At 38.1% G+C, this 23,241-nt stretch overlaps 1 protein-coding gene across 4 annotated transcripts in view; it reads right to left on the bottom strand.

Annotated features, from left to right (window-relative positions):
• Positions 1-5,962: 5,962 nt before the first annotated feature.
• ZNF484 (zinc finger protein 484) overlaps positions 5,963-23,241 on the bottom strand; it is a 40,386-nt gene continuing 23,107 nt past the window's right edge. For 3 of the 4 annotated variants that reach the window (XM_058695997.1, XM_058695995.1, XM_058695994.1), the window contains exon 5: positions 5,963-16,684. In XM_058695997.1, the coding sequence (XP_058551980.1) occupies positions 14,370-16,684 (2,315 nt within the window). In that variant the 3' untranslated portion in view covers positions 5,963-14,369. The remainder of the gene's footprint in view (positions 16,685-23,241) is intronic. The other variant, XM_058695998.1, reaches the window with a different exon arrangement.

Genomic DNA, 23,241 nt, shown 5'->3' with positions numbered 1-23,241 from the left:
TACACTGAAAACTATTAAGACATTGATGAAAGAAGCTGAGGACACAAATAAATGGAAAGATATCCTGTGTTCAAGGATCAGAATAATTAATATTGTTAAGATATCCATATTGCCCCAAACCATCTATAGATTCAATGCAACCCCTATCAAAATTCCAATGGCATTTTTTACAGAATTGGATAAAATGATCCCAAAATTTGTATGGAACCTCAAAAGACCTCCAAATGTCCAGATTAGTCTTGAGGGGAAAAAACAAAGCTGGAGGCATCACACACCCTTATTTCAAACTATATTACAAAGCTATAGTAATCAAACACTATGGTATTGGCATAATACCATAAATCAATGGAACAGAATCAAAATCCCAGAAACAAACTCATGCATATTAAGTTAAAAATATTTGACATGGAGCCAAGAATACTCAATAGGGAAAGGACGGTCTTCATCAAATAGAGCTGGGAAAACTGGATAACTACATGCAGAAAAGTGAAACTGGACCACTCCCTGCTACCCCTCACAAAAATTAACTTGAAAGGGACTAAAGACTAAACATAACATGTACTAACATAAAATTCCCAAAAAAAGAGGAAAAACTCCCTGACATAGATCTTGGCAACTATTTATAATTTATATACACATGACACCAAAAGCAATAATCAAGTGGGACTACATTAAACTCAAAAGCTTATGCACAGCAAGTGAAACAGTTGCAAAACAAAATGGAAACCTACAGACAAAATATGCAACTCAGTAGCAGAAAAGCAAACAATCTGATTTAAAAATGGGGAGGGGGGGGGCGCCTGGGTGGCGCAGTCGGTTAAGCGTCCGACTTCAGCCAGGTCACGATCTCGCGGTCCGTGAGTTCGAGCCCCGCGTCAGGCTCTGGGCTGATGGCTCAGAGCCTGGAGCCTGTTTCCGATTCTGTGTCTCCCTCTCTCTCTGCCCCTCCCCCGTTCATGCTCTGTCTCTCTCTGTCCCAAAAATAAATAAAAAAAAAAAAAAAAAAAAAAAAAAAAAAAATGGGGAGGGGATCTGAAAAGACATTTTTTCCAAAGATGTCCAAATGTCCATTAGGTACAGGAAAAGATCCTCAACATCACTTATCATCAGGGAAATGCAAATTAAAACCACAATGAGATACCACCTCATATCTGTTTTAATGACTATTTTTTTAAGGGAGATAACAAATGTCAGTAAGGATGTGGAGAAAAGGAAATGCTTATACACAGCTGATGGGAATGTAAATTGGTGCGCCACTATTAAAAAACAGTATGGAGTTTCCTCAAAAAATTAAAAATATAACTAGGATATGACGGAGCAATTCCACTTCTGGGTATATATCAAAGGAAATAAAACCAGTATATCGAAGAGATATCTACACTCCCATATACTGCACCATTATTAACAATAGCTAGGGCATGGAAACAAACTAAGTGTCCATTAACAGATCAATGATAAAGAAAATGTTATACACACACACAAACACACAGTGAAATACTAATCATATAAAAAAGGAAATCCTTCCATTTGCAACATGGATGGAAATTTAGGGCATTATCTGAAGTGAAATAAACCAGACAGAGAAAGACAAATAATGTATGATTTCACTTATATATGGAATCTAATAAAGTCAAACTCACAGAAACAAGAGAGGATGATTCCTAACAGCTGGGGTGTGGGGGAAATGGGGATGAATAATTTCTGGCAATGTAATGTACAGCATGGTGACTATAGTGAATACTGCATTACATACTTGAAAGTGGCTAAGAGACTAGATCTTACATGTTCTCACCACACGAAAAAGCTATGTGAGATAATTGATATATTAACTAACCTTATAGTAGTAATCATTTAGCAATGTATGTGCATCAAATCATCATTGCACACCTTAAATTTACACAATGCTACATGTCAATTACATCATGATAAAGCTGGAAAAAATGTGAATAAAAATAGGAATTTATATAAGAAAAAAGGAATTAGAAAGTTATCATTTTGCAGATATCAGACTGAACAATTGGGCTGGGTAAGAAACATGAGTAAATGCTAAGTATACTGGATGAATCTTTGAGGAGTAAATCAATACCTTATGCCTTCTGACATGATGAACTTAGAATACGGAATCATTTCTATGGTATCCTTGAAAAAAGTTACTCAAATCTAGTCATGAATAAACATCAGACAAAAACAGTCTGAGAGATTCTACAAAATAACTGGTCTGTACTCTTCATTAAAAATGTCATTCAGGGGGCATCTGGGTGACTCAGTAGATTGATGGTCTGACTCTTGGTTTCAGCTCAGGTCATGATCTCATGGTTCGTGGGATCAAGTCCCACATTGGGCTCTGTGCTGACAGCATGGAGCCTGCTTGGGATTCTCTCTCCCTCTCTCTCTCTGCCCCTTCCCTGCTTCTCTCTCTCTGTCTCTCAAAATAAATAACCACTTCAAAAAATGTCATAAAGTACATAAAAACTACATCACATAAAAAGACAAGAGTTGTAGTAGATAAAAGGAGACAAGATAACTCTAAGATTTTCTTTAGCAATAAAGTATGTTATTTGGGGCGCTTGGGTGGCGCAGTCGGTTGAGCGTCTGACTTCAGCCAGGTCACGATCTCGCACTCCGTGAGTTCGAGCCCCGCGTCGGGCTCTGGGCTGATGGCTCGGAGCCTGGAGCCTGTTTCCGATTCTGTGTCTCCCTCTCTCTCTGCCCCTCCCCCGTTCATGCTCTGTCTCTCTCTGTCCCAAAAATAAATAAAAACGTTGGAAAAAAATAATAATAAAGTATGTTATTTGAACAAATGGTAAAACTTGAATAAGGTCTGTGGATTGGATAATATTGGATCAATATTAATTCCTGCTTTGGTAGTTATGTTGTGGTTATATAGAATGTCCTTTTTTAAGGAAACACAAACTGAAGAATTTGGGATAAAGAGGAGTCATGTCTACAATTTACTGTCAAAAATTTTTTTAACATTAAAAAAATTTTTTTTAAAGAGCCACCTGGGTAGCTCAGTTGGTTAAGCATCTGACTTGGGCTCAGGTCATGATCTCACAGTTTGTGAGTTTGAGCCCCACATTGGGCTCTGTGCTGACAGCTCAGAACCCGGAGCCTGCTTCGGATTCTGTGTCTCCCTTTCTATCTGCTCCTCCTCTGCTCACACTCTGTCTCTCACTCTCAAAAATAAATAAACATTAAAGAAAATAATAAGTAAGTAAATAAATAAATAAATAACTTAGAAAAAGTGATATGTTTATGTGGGGAGAGGGTTGAAGTACATGTAGCTAAATGTTAACATTTGGGAAATCTAGGTGAAGAATACATGGGAATTTTAAGATGTTCTTTCAAATTTTCTTTCAGTCTGAAATTATGTCAAAATAAAAATTTTAAAGAAAAAAAAGTATAGCTGAATTATCACAAGGAAAATCAACAGAGAAATGACAGATTAGTAAGAAACATGCAAGGCATACAACAAAGGAATCCTGTCCGAAATATATAAAATCAACAAAAAAAGAAGATAATAGGCAAAGACAATATGCAGGCAGTTCACAGTAAAATAAATAAAAATGGCTTCTAAACACACACACACACACACACACACACACACACACATGCGCGCGCGCGCGCGCGAACCCCACCACGTTCATATTAAAATATGGTTAAGATGCGTGGATGGCGCAGTTGGTTAATTGTCAGACTCTTGTCTTGGCTCAGGTCACGATCTCACAGTTTGTGAGTTCGAGCCCTGCACTGGGCTCTGTGCTAACAGCACAGTGCCTGCTTGGGATTCTGTCTCTCTTTCTCTTTGCCCCTCCCCAGCCTATTCTCTCTCTCTCTCTCAAAATAAATAAACTTAAAATATGGTTAAAATATGTACATAGTTACCTTTTTCTCATTTCAGACTCAGAAAAAATTTGACAATCCTTTAACTTCTATAAAGTTAAAATATCCCCAACCCAAAAATCTATGTAAAAAGTATACTGTATACTTTCTGACATGTAAAAACATTAGCTACAAACAAATGCCCATCAAAATGTGATAGGGTGGGGCGCCTGGCTGGCTCAGTCAGGAGAGCACGTGACTCTTGATCTCAGGGTCCTGAGTTTGAGACCCATATTGGGTGTGGTGATCATTTTTTTTAATATGAAAAAAATGTGATGGAGTAAATAATAATGGTACATCCATTATCAATGTATATATAGAATATATACAAATAACATTTAAAAATAAGTGATACAGATATGTGTACTAATATCCAGAGTAATTAGCCAGCCATGCTGATTTTCTGCTTAAATTCCAAAGATTAAAATTGGCAGAGGAATGTGGGGATTGCATTTACTGCATATTCTCTTGTAATGTTTTAAATATTTTAAGCAAGTGTATATATTATCAGTAATAGATGAACTATATTTTCTCATAGAACTAAATGATATAGCTGTTGTTTTAACAGAATCTATTAATTCTGCAACTGAAATCTATTAATTCTTTCTTTCCGATGTTGATATCAATATTTGCATTTTCTCATCTTATTTCATATGCATATTTTCTAATACTATGTTAAACAATAATGGCACCAGTTGAAAAACCTAATTGCTGATTTTTAAAAGTTTATTTATTTTGAGAGAGAGAGTGTGAGTGGGAGGGGCAGAGAAAGGGAGAAAGAGAATCCCAAGCAGGCTCTGCTCTGTCAGAGAAGCCCAACACAGGGCCCAAAATCCCAAACTGTGAAATCATTGACATGAACCAAAATCAAGAGTCAGACACACTTAACTGACTGAGCCACCCAAGAGCCCCCTAACTACTGATTTTAATTCAACTATTTATTTCTATTTAAAATAATTTGTTGTTGGGGCGCCTGGGTGGCGCAGTCGGTTAAGCGTCCGACTTCAGCCAGGTCACGATCTCGCGGTCCGTGAGTTCGAGCCCCGCGTCAGGCTCTGGGCTGATGGCTCGGAGCCTGGAGCCTGTTTCCGATTCTGTGTCTCCCTCTCTCTCTGCCCCTCCCCCGTTCATGCTCTGTCTCTCTCTGTCCCAAAAAGAAATAAAAAACGTTGAAAAAAAAATTAAAAAAAAAATAAATAAAAATAAAATAATTTGTTGTTGCTATTAGCAAAATAACTACATTTGAGTAGTTTCTAACCATGTCTATTTTGTTAGTAAAGAATGATGAATTGATCAAATACTTTTCAGTAAATATTGATATTAAACCTATTGTCTTATGTATTTATTTTTTAATTTTTAAGTTTATTTATGAGAGAGACAGAGACAGCATGAATGGGGGAGGGACAGGTAGTGAGGGAGAGAGAAAATTTCAAGCAGGCTCTGCACTGTCAACACAGAGCTCGATGTGGGGTTTGAACTCATGAAACCTCGATATGACCTGAGCTGAAACCAAGAGTTGGAGGCTTAACCGACTGAGCCACCCAGGTGCCGCTCCTTTCTCTTTTTTTAAATGTTTATTTTTGAGAAAGAGCAAGAGCAGAGAAGGGCAGAAAGAGAGGGAGACAGGATTGGAAGCAGGCTCTGTGTGGGGCTCAGGAACTGTGAGACCATGACCTGAGCGGAAGTCAGAGGTTTAACTGACTGAGCCACCCAGGCGCCCTGCCTTTCTCTTTTAACTTAGGTTATTCTCACTGATATCCCATCACTTTTGAATTTCAGGATTAAAATCATTACTAGTTTTTATTTTATATACTGCAAGATTCATTCTATGTGCTAAAATGTTACGAGTGTTGCATCTATGGTCATAAGCTACAAGAGTTAATAAATAATTCCTTATTTTTGCATTATATTTATTATGATGGCTTTATAGTGATGGCGTATTTTTAAATTTCAATGAAGCAATGAAAAGAAATAAAAATATATTGGGAAATGCTACCTCTAGGATTTGGAATAATTTGAATTAATAAAATTATCTGGTCTCTAAACATACCAAAATCAGATATGAATCCAACTTTTCATGTTGTTTTTTAAAAATCAGCTTTATTGATATAATTTACATACAATAAACGGCATCAATTTAGTGTTCAATGCATTTGACAGTTGTGTACATTTGCAAAACCACCAACACAATAAAAATACAAAACATTTTCATTATCCTAAAAACATTCCTTGTTCCCCTTTGATGACCATCCCTCCCTCCACCCCCGGCCCCAGGCAACCACCAATCTGATTTTTGTCACTTTCTGTTAGTTTGCATTTCCAGAATTTCATATAAATGCAATTATTCAGTATGTTATACCTTTATGTATGGCTTCTTTTACTCAAAATGACTTCAATTTATCTGTGCTGTTGCACATGTCAGTAGTCATTGCTCCTTACTGCTGAATAACACTGTAGCAGTCATTTATGGATACGCAACATTTTGGATATTTATTCACTTGATGATGGACATGTGAGTTATTTTCAGTTTGAGGCTATTATGAATAAAACTATCCACAATCAAGTATAAGTCTGTATGGGACATAAGTTGTTGGTGCTTTTGGGTTAAATATGGGGAGTGGAATGACTAGGTTGTAATGGTAGCTGTATGTTTTAACTGCTTAAGAACTTGAAAACTATTTTTCAAAGTGTTTCTGTCATTTCAAATTTCCACTTGCCACAAATGAGTTCCAGTTTCTGCACAACTTCCAACATGTGATGCTGCCAATCATTTTGATTTTAGTCATTGTAATGAGTGTATAGAGGTATCATTGTGATTTTAATTTGTATTTCCTTAATGGCTAATGTTGAAAATGCTTTCTTGTCCTTCTTGGCCACATCACATCTTCTTTCATGAACAACCTTTGAATTTGTTGCAATTTTTTAATTAAATTATTTGCTTTCTTATAATTGGGTTGTAAATGTCCTTAAATTTTCAGGATACAAATCTTTTGTCAGATATCTATCGCAAATATTCTCTCCCATTCTGTATCTTGCCTTTTCATTTTGGTAGTAGTGCTTTTCAAAGGATGAATTATTAATTTTGAAAAGTCAAATTTATCTTTTTTTTTTTCTTTTATAGTTCATTATTTATGTGTCCTATTTAAGAAATCTTTTCCTAATGTCCTGGTATATTTTTAAAAAATTTTTAATGTTTCTTTATTTTTGAGGGACAGAGACAGAGTATGAGCTGTGGAGGGGCAGAGGGAGAGGAGACACAGAATCTGAAACAGGCTCCAGGCTCTGAGCTGTCAGCACAGAGCCCGATGCGGGGCTCGAACTCACAGACTGCGAGATCATGACCTGAGCCGAAGTCAGACGCCCAACCAACTGAGCCACCTAGGCGCCCCTGTCCTGGTATATTTTAAATGGTTGCTCTGTATAATGATATTTAGCATCTACTGTAAGGTTATCAACTTTTTTCATTTCCCTTTTGATTTGGATCAATTCCCTCTTGCCAGGAAATCATTCATTTACTCTAGGTAGTATTCTCTCTCTTGATCCTATTAATGGATACAGTATCAATTGTGCTTCTTCTTACTCATTACAAATCTTATGTAAATTTGCTATCTCTTTACCTTATTTAAACTTATGTGGGGGATCTACTGGGGTTTTAAAATATTTTTCTACTTTAAAAGAAAAAGGATGGATTACTTTATACATCTTGATGCCTGAATAAATTTAGGCACGCTCTCAGATACAAGAGAAACCTAGAATAGAATGGCTTATGTAAAATCTGCTTATTTCTATCACCTAGCAAAAGTCTGGAGTTAACTTGCTATTAGTGTTGACTAAATATTGTCACGACCAGTGTCTCTGATTCTTTCCCCTAGGATTGAGAGAAGGTTGCCATGCCACTGCCCCAGGCGTCATGTGCAAGGCCAGAAGGTGGGTAAATTAATGGCAGCAGCTAAATCTGTCCCTTTTTAGGAAAGCAAAGGTTTTCCCGGAACACACCTATCAGTGTTTTGCTTTTCCTGGCCTGAGTCAGTCACCGGGCAAACTAACAGCTTCAAAAGATGCTAACAAAGTAAGCAATAAGGGAAGAGGATTGGAATTGCTTAGCAAACGCAACACTGTCTAAAACTGTGAAAGTGGCTATCCATCCCCAAGAAACAAATAATCACTTTTCCTAAAGATACACAACATATACCAAAAAAGACACTTAAAAATCTTCTAATATGTGAAGCTTAACTAAGACTAGAAACTCAGAAACTATAATAGACAGACATATTTAAACATGTAAAAAATAAAATTATGTGAATGAGAAAATATATACAAAGTCAAGAGTCAAGCAATAGTTTTCTTAAGAGTTCTTACCATTGACATACAAAAAGCTGTTACAAATTGACAATCCAAAATAAATAAATAAATAAATAAATAAATGGTATAAAAAGGCAACTCACAAAAGAGCAAGGTATATGGCCAAGAAACACTTAAAGAGGTACATTAATATGTAAATTAAAAGTAGTTATCACTTTGCAATCAGAAAACTTCTCCAAGTTAAAAAGTCACCACTATTTTTAGTATAGGGGAAACCGTTTTATACACTAATGTTGGAAATATGAAATGCAAGTCTTACTCCACAGAGATCTGGCAATTTCTTTAAATAAGAAAACACAGATGGGGCGCCTGGGTGGCTCAGTCGGTTGAGCATCCGACTTTGGCTCAGGTCATGATCTTGCTGCAGTTCATGAGTTTGAGCCCCACTTCAGGCTCTGTGCTCACAGCTTAGAGCCTGGAGCCTGCTTTGGACTCTGTGTCTCCCTGTCTCTCTTCTCCTCCCCGGCTCACACTGTCTCTCTTTCAAAAATAATAAACATTTTTTAAAAATTAAAAAAAACCGCACTCATATGTGTGCACATATATTAATGGTCTATATGACCAAGTAAAAAGAAAACTATGAAGTTGACAACCATTGCTCACATGGTGACAGACTGCTGCAGTGGCTGGAGTTGCTAGAAGAGTGGACAAAGTCCAAATTCAGTCAATAAAACATGTCACACTTACATAGTTTTATGTGTGTCTACACACACGTATGTGTTTCAACATATTTAATTAAAAGAAAGGCTGATGTGTGGTGGGGACACTTCTGTCAATGAGGTGGCATTGTTCTCCATTGGGGTCTTCATCTGGTGGGCTCCTCTCCTGAGTATTGTCTTCTCCTACCTCTATATTATCTCTACGGCCTTGAGGACCCGCTCCCTAGAGGGGAGGCAAAAGTCCTTCCTACTATGGCAGCACCACGTTCACATACGTATGGCCCCTCACTCACTGGGGGAAGACCAGCTGGTCTCCGTCCTGTATGGTGTTGTCATCCCCGTGCTAAACCCCATCATCTGCCCTTGAAAGAGTAAGGACAGGAGAAAGGCCTTGAAAGCGGTGGCAGAAAAGGTAGCAGCCTTCAAATCTCATTTCCCTTGACTTGTACTGTTTCTTTTTCTATGATGATTAGTGATAGAAAATTACCCTACTGACACAATCTGGTTGTTTCTTGCCAACATTACTAATAAAACTCTAAGAATTAAAATTTCAATGACAAAACAAATGGGGCAAAATGTTAACAATAGATGAATTTGGGTAAAGGGTTACTATATATTTTTTGTACTCTTCCTATTCTTGAAACACTTCTATCTGTTCTATGTTTTAAATGATTTCCACATAAAAAGTTTAAAAAGTTTTAAAAAAGGCAATTATTGGGCTGGCCTATTTGTCCCCACTGGTTTGAGACACAGGCATGAAATTTAACCAATAAACAAAATGAATTATATTTCTTGTGAAATTTGCTTCTATGGGAATACTTCTTCTTCCTGTAACAAATTTAGTATCCTTCCAGTATGAAGTTTATGGCATTTTAAGAAAATGATGTATTTGGGGGCACCTGGGTGGCTCAGTCGCTTGAGCACCCGACTTCAGCTCAGGTCATGATCTCACGGTTTTCGAGTTTGAGCCCCGCATCGGGCTATAGGCTCTCAGTTCATAGCCTGGAGCCTGCTTCAGATTCTGTGTCTCCCTCTCTTTCTGCTCCTCCCCCACTCACACTCTGTCTCTCAAAAAATGAATAAATGTTAAAAAAAATTTTTTTAAAGAAAATGATGTATTTGAAAAGAAAATTTGATGTATTAAGAAATGATTTAATTCTTCTCCATTGTCTATGATGTCCAGTAAGATACAACTCATGGACAAAGACTTTTTGACATACAGCAATTCTGTAGGATAATTTACAATTGGTTCAAACTTACATGAGAAGCCTTTCTCATTTTCAGAAAATACACAATTTCACTCATGCACAAATACTGAATACTGAAAACTGATTTCTGAATGAAGATATTTTCACACAAAGTGCATTAATTTTGTCTACTTCCAGCAGACATTTTATGATTTCTACGTGGTTCTTCAAGGGATTGCTTTTATAGGTTTCTCTCTCCAAAATGAGTTTCCGGGAAACAATAAGCTTTTGGCCTGTTTCTCTCATGTGTGAATTTGCTGACGTTCAGAAAGCTGACTTTCCAGCAGATGATTTTTCTGGTTATTGTATACATAAGGTTTCTCTCCAGCATGAATTCTGTTATGTAATGAAGTAATGATTTGTGAATGAAGCTCTACTCACATTTACTAAGAAAACTACTCTCTCCTATGAATCATCTGATATATAAATGTTGGTTTGAGTTAAAGTTTTCTTACATCTACTGAGTTCACAAAGTAAGATTCCTTTTAAAAATTAAAGTACATTGCGAATTAAATTTACATTGTAAAACTTTTTTAAAAGTTCTGCTGTAAATACAAATGAACTATATTATAGTTCTGGCATAAAAAGCTATGTCCAATTCACACTACTCTCCTTCTTGCACATGCATCCAATCTATACTATCCTTGGAGTTCCATCTAAGTAAGAGTTAGCTCCCCCCATTCCACCCAGAACTGTTCCATCATCCATTCCCCAATTTCCAGCGCCCCTTCAAATATGTGGAGGCCCACAAAAGGAAGTCTTCCTTTCTCCTAGATGTTACCATGTTGACAGAAGGTAACATATCTTCTTTTTTTGGCTTAGTAATGTAGAATTGTTGTATGTATGTATGTATTTATAAAGTTTATTTTGAGAGACACAGAGAGAGAGAGAGAGAGGAGGAGGGACAGAGAGGGAGAGGGAGAGAAGAGAGAATTCCATAGGCTCTGTACTGGTTATGCAGAGCCTGATATGGGGCTCAAGTTCACAAACCATGAGATCATGACCTGAGCCAAAACCAAAAGTTGGACACTAACTGACTGAGTCACCCAGGTGCCCACATTTTTTAAAAATGTGCCTGGGAATAAAAAGGTTGAGAATCACTATCTCAGTGATCCTTCTAAATTAGTCTTTAAAATCCTTATTTTCAAACCCCCGGGCTCATACACCAGCCTTCATTAACTTAATTTCCTATTCATTACCCAAAGGAAAAAAGCCACACTATTAAAAAAGAAACATGACAGTCTCAATCTCCTTTTGCCAAAGATTGGCAGCTACCATAATAAAATCTGATACCACCACAGTCAGTTTTCTCTTAGGTTTTTCAAAGTTTACAAAATCTTCAACAAAACAGTAAATGCCTTAACTTTTAGCCACAAAAATAGGAAACAGTGTCACAAATCAGTGCATTTTCACTTTTAAATTAGCTTGGAAAACTCTGGTAATTTAAAAAACGTATTTCTGGACTCCACACTCCTTAGAAAGGAACAGCTATTGGGGTGCCTGGGTGGCTCAGTCTGTTAAGCGTCCAACTTCGGCTCAGGTCATGATCTCACCATTTGTGAGTTTAACCCCACTCAGGCTCTGTGCTGACAGCTGGGAGCCTGGAGCCTGCTTCGGATTCTGTCTCCCTCTCTCTACCCCTGCCCCGCCTCCACTCTGTCTCTCTCAAAAATAAATAAACATTAAAAAAAAAACTTTAAAAGAAAGGAACAGCTATCTCAGGGCATTGAAAACTTCTGCTAATGATTAGACAGAGCAGGTAGTACAGACAAGTACTTCCTTTGAGAACTAAAAATGGTGGAAGAAAATATTAAATATACTTAATTTTGTGATGGCACTGGAGAGTTACCAAGAAGTGAGAAAATACAGGAATAGGATTAGAGATAAGACATAACCTCTGGAGTCTAGGACTATTAAAAAGAGGTGTTTGCTAATTTTTAAAGCAAATACCGGAGAGGTTAAGACAGTTTTTAACAAATTTATGGACCTAATGGGACAAATACTAAAATTAAGTTCCTTCACAGAATGAGGCACCTAGAAAATCTCCCCAGGTCCTACATCTCTAGGGTGAAAAACACCAGACAAGCCTTCCCTGGGACTGGAGCCCAGTCTCACACTCTCAGTACAAGACTGGACGAAGACAGGCAGGGGTGCTTATGCTCTTGCCTAGTCCTACCTGTTAGAGTCAAAGGCAAATCTTCTCTGGAAGAGGATACCATCCAGACCGCTTCAGTGTCTCTGCAGTGCCTAATATATAGTGCCTGGTAGCTGATTTAAAATTACCAGGTATAGGGGAAAACAAGCATTACCAAAATCCGAAACAACGAATGGAAAAAGTTTTACAGAGGGTCTAAATAGTGGGGCAATCTCTAGACAAACCAGAGGAAGACATGAAGCAAAAGCATACTTTGTATAGATAACAGCAAGAAATTTCCCAAAAGGTAAAGAAAAAAACCACCAAGCTACAGATTAAAAAAAAACAACACAGCAAACCCCAAACAAGCACACAGAAAATCACACCTAGGCATGCCACTGTGATGCCACTTCGGCTGGCAGCCGAAGATAAGACAAATTTTGAAGGAGGGAGAGAAAAGGGGAAAAAAGCACATTATCTTCAAAGGTACTTACATTGAAAGCTTATTTTCAAAAAAAAAAAAAAGGAAAACATATATGGATTAATATAAATGAACATGGACTCAAATGACTGACATCAACTACACACAAAATCCAAATGCATGACATTAATACCATGTAAACCAAGAGGTATATAAAGGAGCTAATGTTCTAGCTCCTCACCTCATCTGGAAAGTAGAGACGGGACTCATTTATTTTAGCCTTCAATGAGTGAAGTATGCATACAGTATTAACATCTGATGCAGTAAATTTTAAGGCAAAAAAGAACATCAGTAGCAATAAAAACAGACATTTCATAATAAAGTTTCAATTAACCAGAAAGAGTATAACAACTCTAAATCTGAATGTATGTAAAAACAAAGACTCAAAATATAAGAAAAAAATGGGTTGATCTACAGGAGAGACAAATTCACAAATATTCTGGAAGATGAAACACTGCTTTTAGAATCAGAAAAAAAAAGATTTAAAAAAGTCTGTAAGAATACAGAGGGTCTGCAAACACAATGGGATTAATTTGTAGACACTGGGAGGGGACAGAGGATTACTCTTCCGAAAGTACAACCCTGTCTTCTTAGAAAACAAACTCAAATGTGAACAGTAGTGTCCCATAGTCACCTGGCACGTAATGGACGTGCAGAGAATGTACCAACAAAACTTCCATGGAAGGAAAGAATTCTAGGTTTTGAAACCCATTTTCTTAATTTGTCTCTTTTCCAAACAGAAATTTAAAAAAATATAGACTTCTGTGGATGAGGCTGACAGTCCAAAGTGCTGACCTCTGGATCTGTGACCTGAGTCCCATGGCCTCAGGGCCAGTCCTGAGGTGACAAGTAAGGAGTCTGTGGGGCTGCTGTCTACCTCATTGGTCACTCTGGGGACACAGCTGGGATAACTTTATGCCTCTTGGGTGTGAGTTACCTAGGCCATGGCAGGGAATTAATAAATACAGGAACATATTGGTTAATAACTAAAGAGGCCTATGAATATTCAAGTAGGCCTGTGGTTCTGATTACCAATCTCAAAGTCAAATAAAAAAAGTGTTTATCCAAATTCCCACACACTAATAGATACTATAAATAATAAATAAAAGTGGCTTCTTCCAAAAGGGGGGAAAAAAGTCCTTTGTGTCTTTAATGTCAATTTTCACAAAAAACCTCTGGCTTCTCTTCATTATAGACCTGAACTGTCTATACTTTTGCCTTGATTTCAGTGCCCTTGGACAATGAAAAAAATTTTTTAGCTCTCTGCTCATTAAGAACTTCCTTTAGTCAATATCGAATATTTTTGCTACCCAGGGCGTGAGAAGCTCAACAACCCTGAACTTATGAAGCTGCTTCGCCACAACATGAAACAAGAAAGACTAAGTCCTCTCCTTGCAGATTTGCTATTATTTCCAGGGGCTTGACAATTCCAGTACCTGTCTGGTAACTAAGTGTGGCCATCACACATCGCTTAAACTCTTCCTCCCAAGTATCTCCCGCAAACATGTAGCTGGACATCAGCTCTGTAATCCAGGCATTCCTACTTCTGACCAGAGGTAAGGTGGCTTTGGTTACCTCCTGCTTCTTAGTCCCATGGTAGCCTCTCATTCCTTGGTATCCCCACACCATGATTGTGGCACTGGACATGCTACTTCCCCAGTGTCAGATTTCTGATGTATCCTGAGCTGTGGCCTCCAGTTTAAGGCTTTCTTAAAGTCACTGCCTTTATAGGTCTTTTGTTTAGTATGAATTTTCTGGTGTTTAATAAGATTTGATCTGATAGTAAAGGCTTTTCCACACTCAGCACATATAAATGGTTTCTCTCCTGTGTGAATTCGATGATGCTCATGGAGTTGTGACTTCTTAATGAAGGCCTTCCCACAGTCACTGCATCCATAGGGTTTCTCTCCAGTATGAATTCTCCGATGCCGATTTAAGTGTGATTTCTGGATGAAGGACTTCCCACATTCAGTACAAATATAGGGTTTCTCTCCTGTATGAATCCTCTGATGCATAATTAGTGTTGATTTTCTTGCAAAAGCTTTCCCACATTCGCTGCACTCATAGTGTCTCTCTCCAGTATGAGATTGCTGATGTATATGGAGGCCTGACTTCCGAGTGAAGGCTTTTCCACAGTCACTACATTTATAGGGTTTCTCCCCAGTATGAATTTTCTGGTGCGTAAACAGATTCGATCTGTCGGTGAAGGCCTTTCCACACTCAGCACATCTGTAGGGTTTCTCTCCTGTGTGAATTTGCTGATGCACATGGAGTTGTGACTTCTTAGTGAAGGATTTCCCACAGTCACTGCATTCATAAGGCTTTTCTCCAGTGTGAATTCTCTCATGTGTAATAAAATGTGACTTATGGAAGAAGGCCTTTCCACATTCAGTGCAAACATAAGGTTTTTCTCCTCTGTGAATTCTCTGATGCATACTTAGTGTTGACTTCTGGATGAAGGCTTTCCCACACTCAGTGCATTCATAATGTCTCTCTCCAGTGTGGCATTTCTGATGTATCCTGAGCCGTGACTTCCAAGTGAATGATTTTCCACAATCACTGCATTTATAGGGTTTCTCTCCAGTATGAATTTTTTGGTGTTTGATGAGATTTGACCTGTCAGTAAAGGCCTTCGCACATTCAGTACATATATAAGGTCTCTCTCCAGTATGAATTTTCTGGTGTATAATGAGATTTGTCTTGTGAGTGAAGACTTTCCCACATTCTGTACATATAAAGGGATTCTCTCCTGTGTGAATTCTCTGATGCACATGGAGTTGTGACTTCTTTATAAAGGATCTTCCACAGTCACTGCATTCGTAAGGTTTCTCTCCAGTATGAATTCTCTCATGTGTAATAAAATGTGACTTCCGTATAAAGGCTTTCCCACATTCAGTACATACATAGGGCTTTTCTCCCGTATGGATTTTCTGATGCATACTTAGTGTTGATTTCCTTGTGAAGGCTTTTCCACATTCAGTACATTCAAAGTGCTTCTCTCCAGTATAATTTTTTTTATGTATATTGAGGTTTGAATTCTGAGAAACATTTTTCCCACATTCACTGTATTCATAGGGTTTTTCTCCAATATGAATTCCCTGGCATCTGAACAGATCTGACTTCTGGATAAAGGCTTTTCCATATTCACTGCATTTACAGTGATTCTCCTCAGTGTGAGTTTCCTCATGACTTGACTTGAGGCAAAAGTCCTCCTCATATTCAATGCATCTATAGGGTTTCTCTCCTGTAGAAGCCTTCTGAGGTACAGCAAGTTGGGGCTTCTGAGTGAAGACTGTCTCATATTTGCTGCATTCATGCTGTTTCTCCTCAGTATAGATACTTTGATGTGCAAAGAGGTGTGACCCCTGGGTGAAAATTTTTACAGAATCAGAATATAAATTGAGATTCTTCCCAGTATGAATTTTGTGATGTTGAATGAGAGCTTGCTTATGACTCAGAAGTTTCTTACACTGATTATATTCACAACCATTCATTTCTGTATGAGAATTCATAGGAGTGAAAATATTACCATATCTAATAATCTTATCAAGATTTTCTATTGCATTGTTTCTATAATTACATAAGCTTACAATAGGCTTCAAACTCCTTCCAAATGAGTCATAGTTCTGGAGTCTTTTTCTTGCAGGAACAAGGTATGTGTTTACATGATCAGTTTTCCCAGTGTCCTTATATTCACAGTCTCTCTCATTAGCTACTGTTTCCTTGTCAACAAAGGCGACATGACTTACACTTTTGTTCTGGTATTCCTCACATCTCTCCGTCTGTTTGTCATCTTGCCACAATTCTTCTAAAATGGAATAATATGGGTCATCTCTTGTAAAGAGATTAATTCTCTCAAACCGTATTGAAACTTCTTCAGACGTTCCCTGCTGTACAGTTTCAAAACCAATATCCCCATCTAAAAAAGAAGGAAAAAATAAAACACACAAAGAAGAGTTAAGAACATAGAAGGGATAATATATACAGGTGATTTAGGGTGAATACAGAGAACTGTGAGAAGCTTATATAAATTTAACAAATATGTATGCAAATATATAAAACATAAATAATACAGGATTTGTAATAGATTTATATGTGGGACAGCAGTAAAATGAACCCTTACAGTACATTTACTAAACAAGCAGTGGCAGCTAGATGTGCCAGGCACCGTCCTAAGTTCTATACTACCTCACGTAATCATCACACCCTTTCGTGCTTGGTGTCACCCTTGTCTTTATTTTACAGACGAGGAAACTGAGCCACAGAAGAGTCAGGTAACTTGCCCAAATCAATTGTTTAGTAACTGGAGAAGATGAGCCTCAAACTGAAGCCATGTCAGCTCCATGTACATTAGCATAAATACACAGTAAGGTGTCAGAGGGGCAAAGTGACAAACTATGTGGCTTAAAAGAAGCATATGGGTCTAGCTTCTTATCATCCTCATTATTCTTATCCTATTATTCTAGTTATCCTTCATCCACTAATCTCCCACTTTCTCTTTCCCTATTAACCACTGTGCCCTAAACACCAATTTATTTATGCACAGTGAAACTACTGCAGCTTCAGTCATTCTGACTTAGCCAAATGGCAAAAAATACCTATGATCCGATTCTTTGTTCTGGTTTGGGGTGGAGAGATACATGCACTCAACAGGAGGCATATAACAGCAGACAGGGGTGGCTTTCTGAAACAGGGCCTGAAAGCTGTCAATCAAAACCTGTCCTCTTCCTTTCTTTGGTTTACAAACCCACTGAGAGAAGAATTTGTCATGTGTTAGATAATAGGCAGTGACGTCAGTTGGGATCCATATACCTATGACAGGATAAACGTGGTGTTTTGAACAATGAAATCTATTAGTAGCACCTAAGATGAACTAGTAAAAAAATATGGAGGTAGCACATCCAAGTAAGGTTAGAATAAACTAAAGGCTTGAAGAAATATAGACATGGTTTTGAGTAAGAGGAGGAGGGCATCTAAGTGATATTTTCTAAAAGAGAAAAGTTAGTAAAAAGAGCAGAAAGAATTATTTGAGAAGATGTATCACAGGGAAAGTAAAGAACCACAATAGAACATGATGAAATTTTGAAAGGTGAGCTATCTACTCTGAGCATGGTGCACTGGACCTGCTCTTCCTTCATATATGCGGCCACCAGATGGACCCTTAAATGCAAAAGCCATCAGTCATTCCCCTGAGTATTCTATACAAGGGCCAATGCTTGCTTGAGACACACAATCAACAGTGACAGCATTAAGATTCGTTTCCCTGAGCCAAGCCTAGTGATGATCACAATTTATGCTGGAATTGAGACCCTTAATTTCAATCTGAGACACACAACTGTCTCTAAATGGCAATTTTAACTTTCAACTTGGGTTGGTTATACATATGACAGAGGCTCATAGGACTCAGCAAATGTAGCATAAAGCAGCAAAGTTCTAAGTATGTAGTCACCAGCAGGCAGGTGAAACTGATAGCAAAAGAGAAAAAAAAAAAAAAGAACCCTTTGGCACTGGTGATCATCTTGACATCCTGCTCACTGCACCAACTGTTAAGCTGCCTGCAAAGAAAGGATGGACCCCCCACCCCAAATTAGGTTCAGATGTCAAGACTGAGGATGTAATACACACACCAACAAGGTATGAACAGGTTCATTACTTAGCACAAGCAGTCAGGCTGACCACTCCTGTGCAGCTTCCCACCAGCACCGAGGGAGGGAGCACCTGTGCTTTCTTGTAGATTTGCCCAGATGTGGGGCAGAAGGCAAGGAGAGAGGGGTGAGGCTTAGGAGATGTCAGCAGTCAGTCAGACATCAAAAATGAAGTCAGATGTGACACCTAAAGCACAAGCCACAAAACCAAAATCAACAAGTGTAATTGTATCAAACTTAAAAGATTCTGTGTTCACAGTAAAAGAAATCAACAACAAAATGAAAGGAAAGCATACAGAATGGGAGAAGATATTTGCAACCATGTATCCAATAAGAGGTTAAAATCCAAAATAGATTAAAAAAAACCCGTAAGACTCACTAGCAAAAAACCAAATAACCTAATTAAAAAATGGGCAAAGGACAAGAATATTCTATCTAGCAAGGCTGTCATTCAGAATAGAAGGAGAGGGGGTACCTGGGTGGCTCAGGTCATGATCTCACAGCTCATGAGTTCAAGCCCTGCATCAGGCTCTGTGCTGACAGCTCAGAGCCTGGAGCCTGCTTCAGATTCTGTGTCTCCAGCTCTCTTTGCCCCTGCCCTGCTTGTTCTCTCTCTCTCGTTATTTCCCTCTCACTTTCTCTCTCTCTCTCTCTCTCTCAAAAAAATAAACATTAAAAAAATTAAGAAAAAAAAAAGAATAGACGGAGAGATAAAGAGTTTCCCAGGCAAACAAACTTAAAGGAGTTCGTGACCACTAAACCAGCCTTGCAAGAGATCCTAAGGGGTACTCTGTGAGTGGAAAGGAAAGACCAAAAGTGATAAAGACAAGAAAGGAACAGAAAAATCTGTAGAAACAACAAAACAAGTAATAAAATGGCACTAAATACATATCTACCAATAATTACTCTGAATGTAAATGGATTAAACGCTCAACTGAAGATACAGGATGTCAGAATGGATAAAAAAATAAGACCCTACAAGAGACTTGTTTTAGACGTAAAGATAGCTACAGATTGAAAGTGAGGGATAGAGAAACATTTCCCATGCAAATGGACCTCAAAAGAAAGCCACAGTAGCAATATTGTTATCAGACAAACTAGATTTCAAACCAAGGGCACTATATCATCATAAAGGGGCCTATCCAACAAGATCTAACAATTGTAAATATTTATGTCCCCAACATGCGGGCACCCAAATATATAACACAATAACAAAAGTAAAGGAACTCACTGATAATGATACCATAATAGTAGGGGACCCTAACACCCCACCTACAGAAAGGGACAGGTATCTAAGCAGAAAATCAACAAGTAAGCAATGGCTTTAAATGACACACTGGACCAGATGGACTTAACAGATATATTCAGAACATTTCATCCTAAAGCAGCAGAATACATACAGTTCTTCTCAAGTACATATGGAACATTCTCCAGAATAAATCACATTTTAAAATACATGGAAACAAATGAAAATGAAACACGATGGTCCAAAACCTTTGCGATGCAGCAAAGGCGGTCCTAAAAGCAAAGTATATACCAATACAGACCTACCTCAAGAAGAAAAATCTCAAATACACAACCTAACTTTACACCTAATGGAGCTAGAAAAAGAACAACAAGCAAAGTCTAAAGCCAGCAGAAGAAAGGAAATAATAAGTATTAGAGCAGAAATTATATAGAAACAAACAAACAAACAAAAAAGACGATACAATGGATCAATAAAACTAGGAGCTGGTTCTGTAAAAAAAATTAATAAAACTGATAAACCCCAAGCCAGACTTATCAAAAAGAAAAGAGAGAGGAGTCAAATAAATAAAATCACAAATAAAAGAAGAGAAATAACAACTAACACCAAAGAAATACAATTACAAAAGATTATGAAAAACTATATGCCAACAAATCGGACAACCTGGAAGAAAAGGATAAATTCCTAGAAACATAAACCACTATAACTGAAACAGGAAGAAACAGAAAACTTACACAGACCTACAGCCAACAAAGAAACTGAGTCAGTAAATCAAAAAACTCACAACAAACAAAAGTCCAGGGCCTGATGGCTTCACAGAGGACTTTTTTTTTTTTTTAAGTTTAAGGGGAAAGTGGGTGATGGGCATTGAGGAGGGCACCTGTTGGGATGAGCACTGGGTGTTGTATGGAAACCAATTTGACAATATATTATATGTAATATTTAAAAAATTCTCTCTCTCCTCTTCTGCCCCTCCCCCACTTGTGTTTTCTCTCTTTCTCTCTCTCTCTCTCTCTCTCTCTCTCTCTCAAAAAAAAAATATATATATATATGACAGGCTGACTGGTACATGAAAAGATGCTCACTCATCATCAGGGGAATGTGAATTAAAACCACAATGCAAGGGGCACCTGGGTGGCTCAGTCGATTGAGCATCCGACTTCGGCTGAGGTCATGATCTCACAGTCCGTGAGTTCGAGCCCTGCATCAGGCTCTGTGCTGACAGTTGAGAGCCTACAGCCTGCCTTGGATTCTGTGTCTCCCTCTCTCTCTGCCCCTCCCCTGCTCATGCTCTGTCTCTCTCTCTCAAAAATAAATAAAAACATTAAAAAAAAACCACACACACACACAATGCAATATCACTTCATGCCCGTTGGAATTTCCATCATCAAAAAGAGATTACAAATGCTGGCACAGATGTGGAGAAGAGGGAGCCCTTGTGTACTGTTGGCAAGAGTATAAACTGGTACAGCCACTGTGGAAAACAGTACAGAGGATCATCAAAAAATTAAAAATAGGGGCGCCTGGGTGGCGCAGTCGGTTAAGCGTCCGACTTCAGCCAGGTCACGATCTCGCGGTCCGTGAGTTCGAGCCCCGCGTCAGGCTCTGGGCTGATGGCTCAGAGCCTGGAGCCTGTTTCCGATTCTGTGTCTCCCTCTCTCTCTGCCCCTCCCCCGTTCATGCTCTGTCTCTGTCTGTCCCAAAAATAAATAAAAAACGTTGAAAAAAAAAAATTTTAAAAAAAAAAATTAAAAATAGAACTGTCATCTGATCCAGCAATTACACTTCTGGGAATATATCCAAAGGAAACAAAAACACTCATACAAAAACATATCTGCAACCCCATATTCCCTGCAGCAATATTTACAATAGTCAAGACATGGAAACAATCTAAGTGTCCATTGATGAATGAATGGATAAGGGTGTAGTGTACATATACAACAGAATATTATTCAGCCATAAAAAAATGAGGAAATCCAACCATTCGCAACTACGTGGATGGATCTGAAAGCACTACGCTAAGATAAGTGACAGAAAGATAAACACTACATAAGTGATAATCTCACTTACACGTGGAATCGAAAAAAAAACTAAATTCATAGAAAGGAAATCAGACTTGTGGTTACCCCAGGGAGAGGGTAGGAGAAGGGGACTGGAGGAAGGTGGTCAAAAGATACAAAATTATAAGCACCAACGACATGATGCACAGTATGGAGACTAGAGCTAACATTCCTATACAGCATGGAGGAAAATTGTTGAGAGTGATCCTGAGTTCTCATCACAAAGAAAAAACAATTCTCCCTTTTTTCTTTCTTTTCTTTTTATTGTATCTATATGAGCAGATGGATTTTATCTGAACCTATGGTTCATTTCACAGTATATGCAAATCAAACCATCATGTTGTTTATACAGTGATATATGTCATGTATTTCTCAATAAAATTGGAAAAATAAAGTCAGAATCTATTAGATATATGATGAGATGTTCAAAATATTTTATTAGAGAAACACAAATTAAAGCAATAACTAGAAATTATAATCCATTGGATTAGCCAAATTAGAAATTCTTAGAAACTGGGGCAGGGATGGAAAGAAACTGATGTCTTCGTACACTCATGGGACTGTAGAATAACACATTCAATCTAGAATAATGTGGTCATACTTCATCAAATAAAATATTATAACCCAATGATAAAGAAATCCCATTACTCTTCCTCAAGAAATTCTCATTACCAAAGAATAATTCATGAAGAAATTTATTGCAGTACTAATTGTAGTAGCTGGGAGGCTGGACAAGTAAAATGTGATGTCTCTCCGCACTATGGGATGCTATGCATCAGTTAGAAGCAATGAAGTAGATGGGGCGCCTGGGTGGCTTAGTCGGTTCAGCATCCGACTTCAGCTCAGGTCATGATCTCATGGTCCATGGGTTCCAGCCCCGTGTCGGGCTCTGTGCTGACAGCTCAGAGCCTGGAGCCTGCTTCGGATTCAGTGTCTCCTTCTCTCTCTGCCCCTTCCCTGCTTGCACTCTGTCTCTGTCTCTCTCTCTCTCTCTCTCAAAAATAAATACACATTTGGGGCGCCTGGGTGGCGCAGTCGGTTGGGCGTCCGACTTCAGCCAGGTCACGATCTCACGGTCCGTGAGTTCGAGCCCCGCGTCAGGCTCTGGGCTGATGGCTCGGAGCCTGGAGCCTGTTTCCGATTCTGTGTCTCCCTCTCTCTCTGCCCCTCCCCCATTCATGCTCTGTCTCTCTCTGTCCCAAAAATAAAATAAAAAACGTTGAAAAAAATTAAAAAAAAAAAAATAAATACACATTAAAAAATATTTTAAAAAAAAGAAGCAATGAACTAGAAAAACACATTGCAACATGAGCCAATTTAGTGCTAAGAGGAAAAAAAAGAAACTGAGTAGGACATATAGCACAGTACGCAGAGTACCATTTCTACAAATTAAAAATACTAACAATTTAAATTTTACAAACACTCTACAAATTCAAGGTTTGAGAGCAAACATATCAATTACATTAGAACAGTTACCTCTAAGAATAAAAACAAATATGGGGACTGAGAATTAAAAGAGAGAAAT

Source organism: Neofelis nebulosa, chromosome 12 (assembly GCF_028018385.1).
Source record: "Neofelis nebulosa isolate mNeoNeb1 chromosome 12, mNeoNeb1.pri, whole genome shotgun sequence".
NCBI classification, from domain to species: Eukaryota; Metazoa; Chordata; class Mammalia; order Carnivora; family Felidae; genus Neofelis; species Neofelis nebulosa.
The sequence above is the reverse complement of the archived record's forward strand: the minus strand, read 5'-3'. Positions and strand labels throughout refer to the sequence as shown.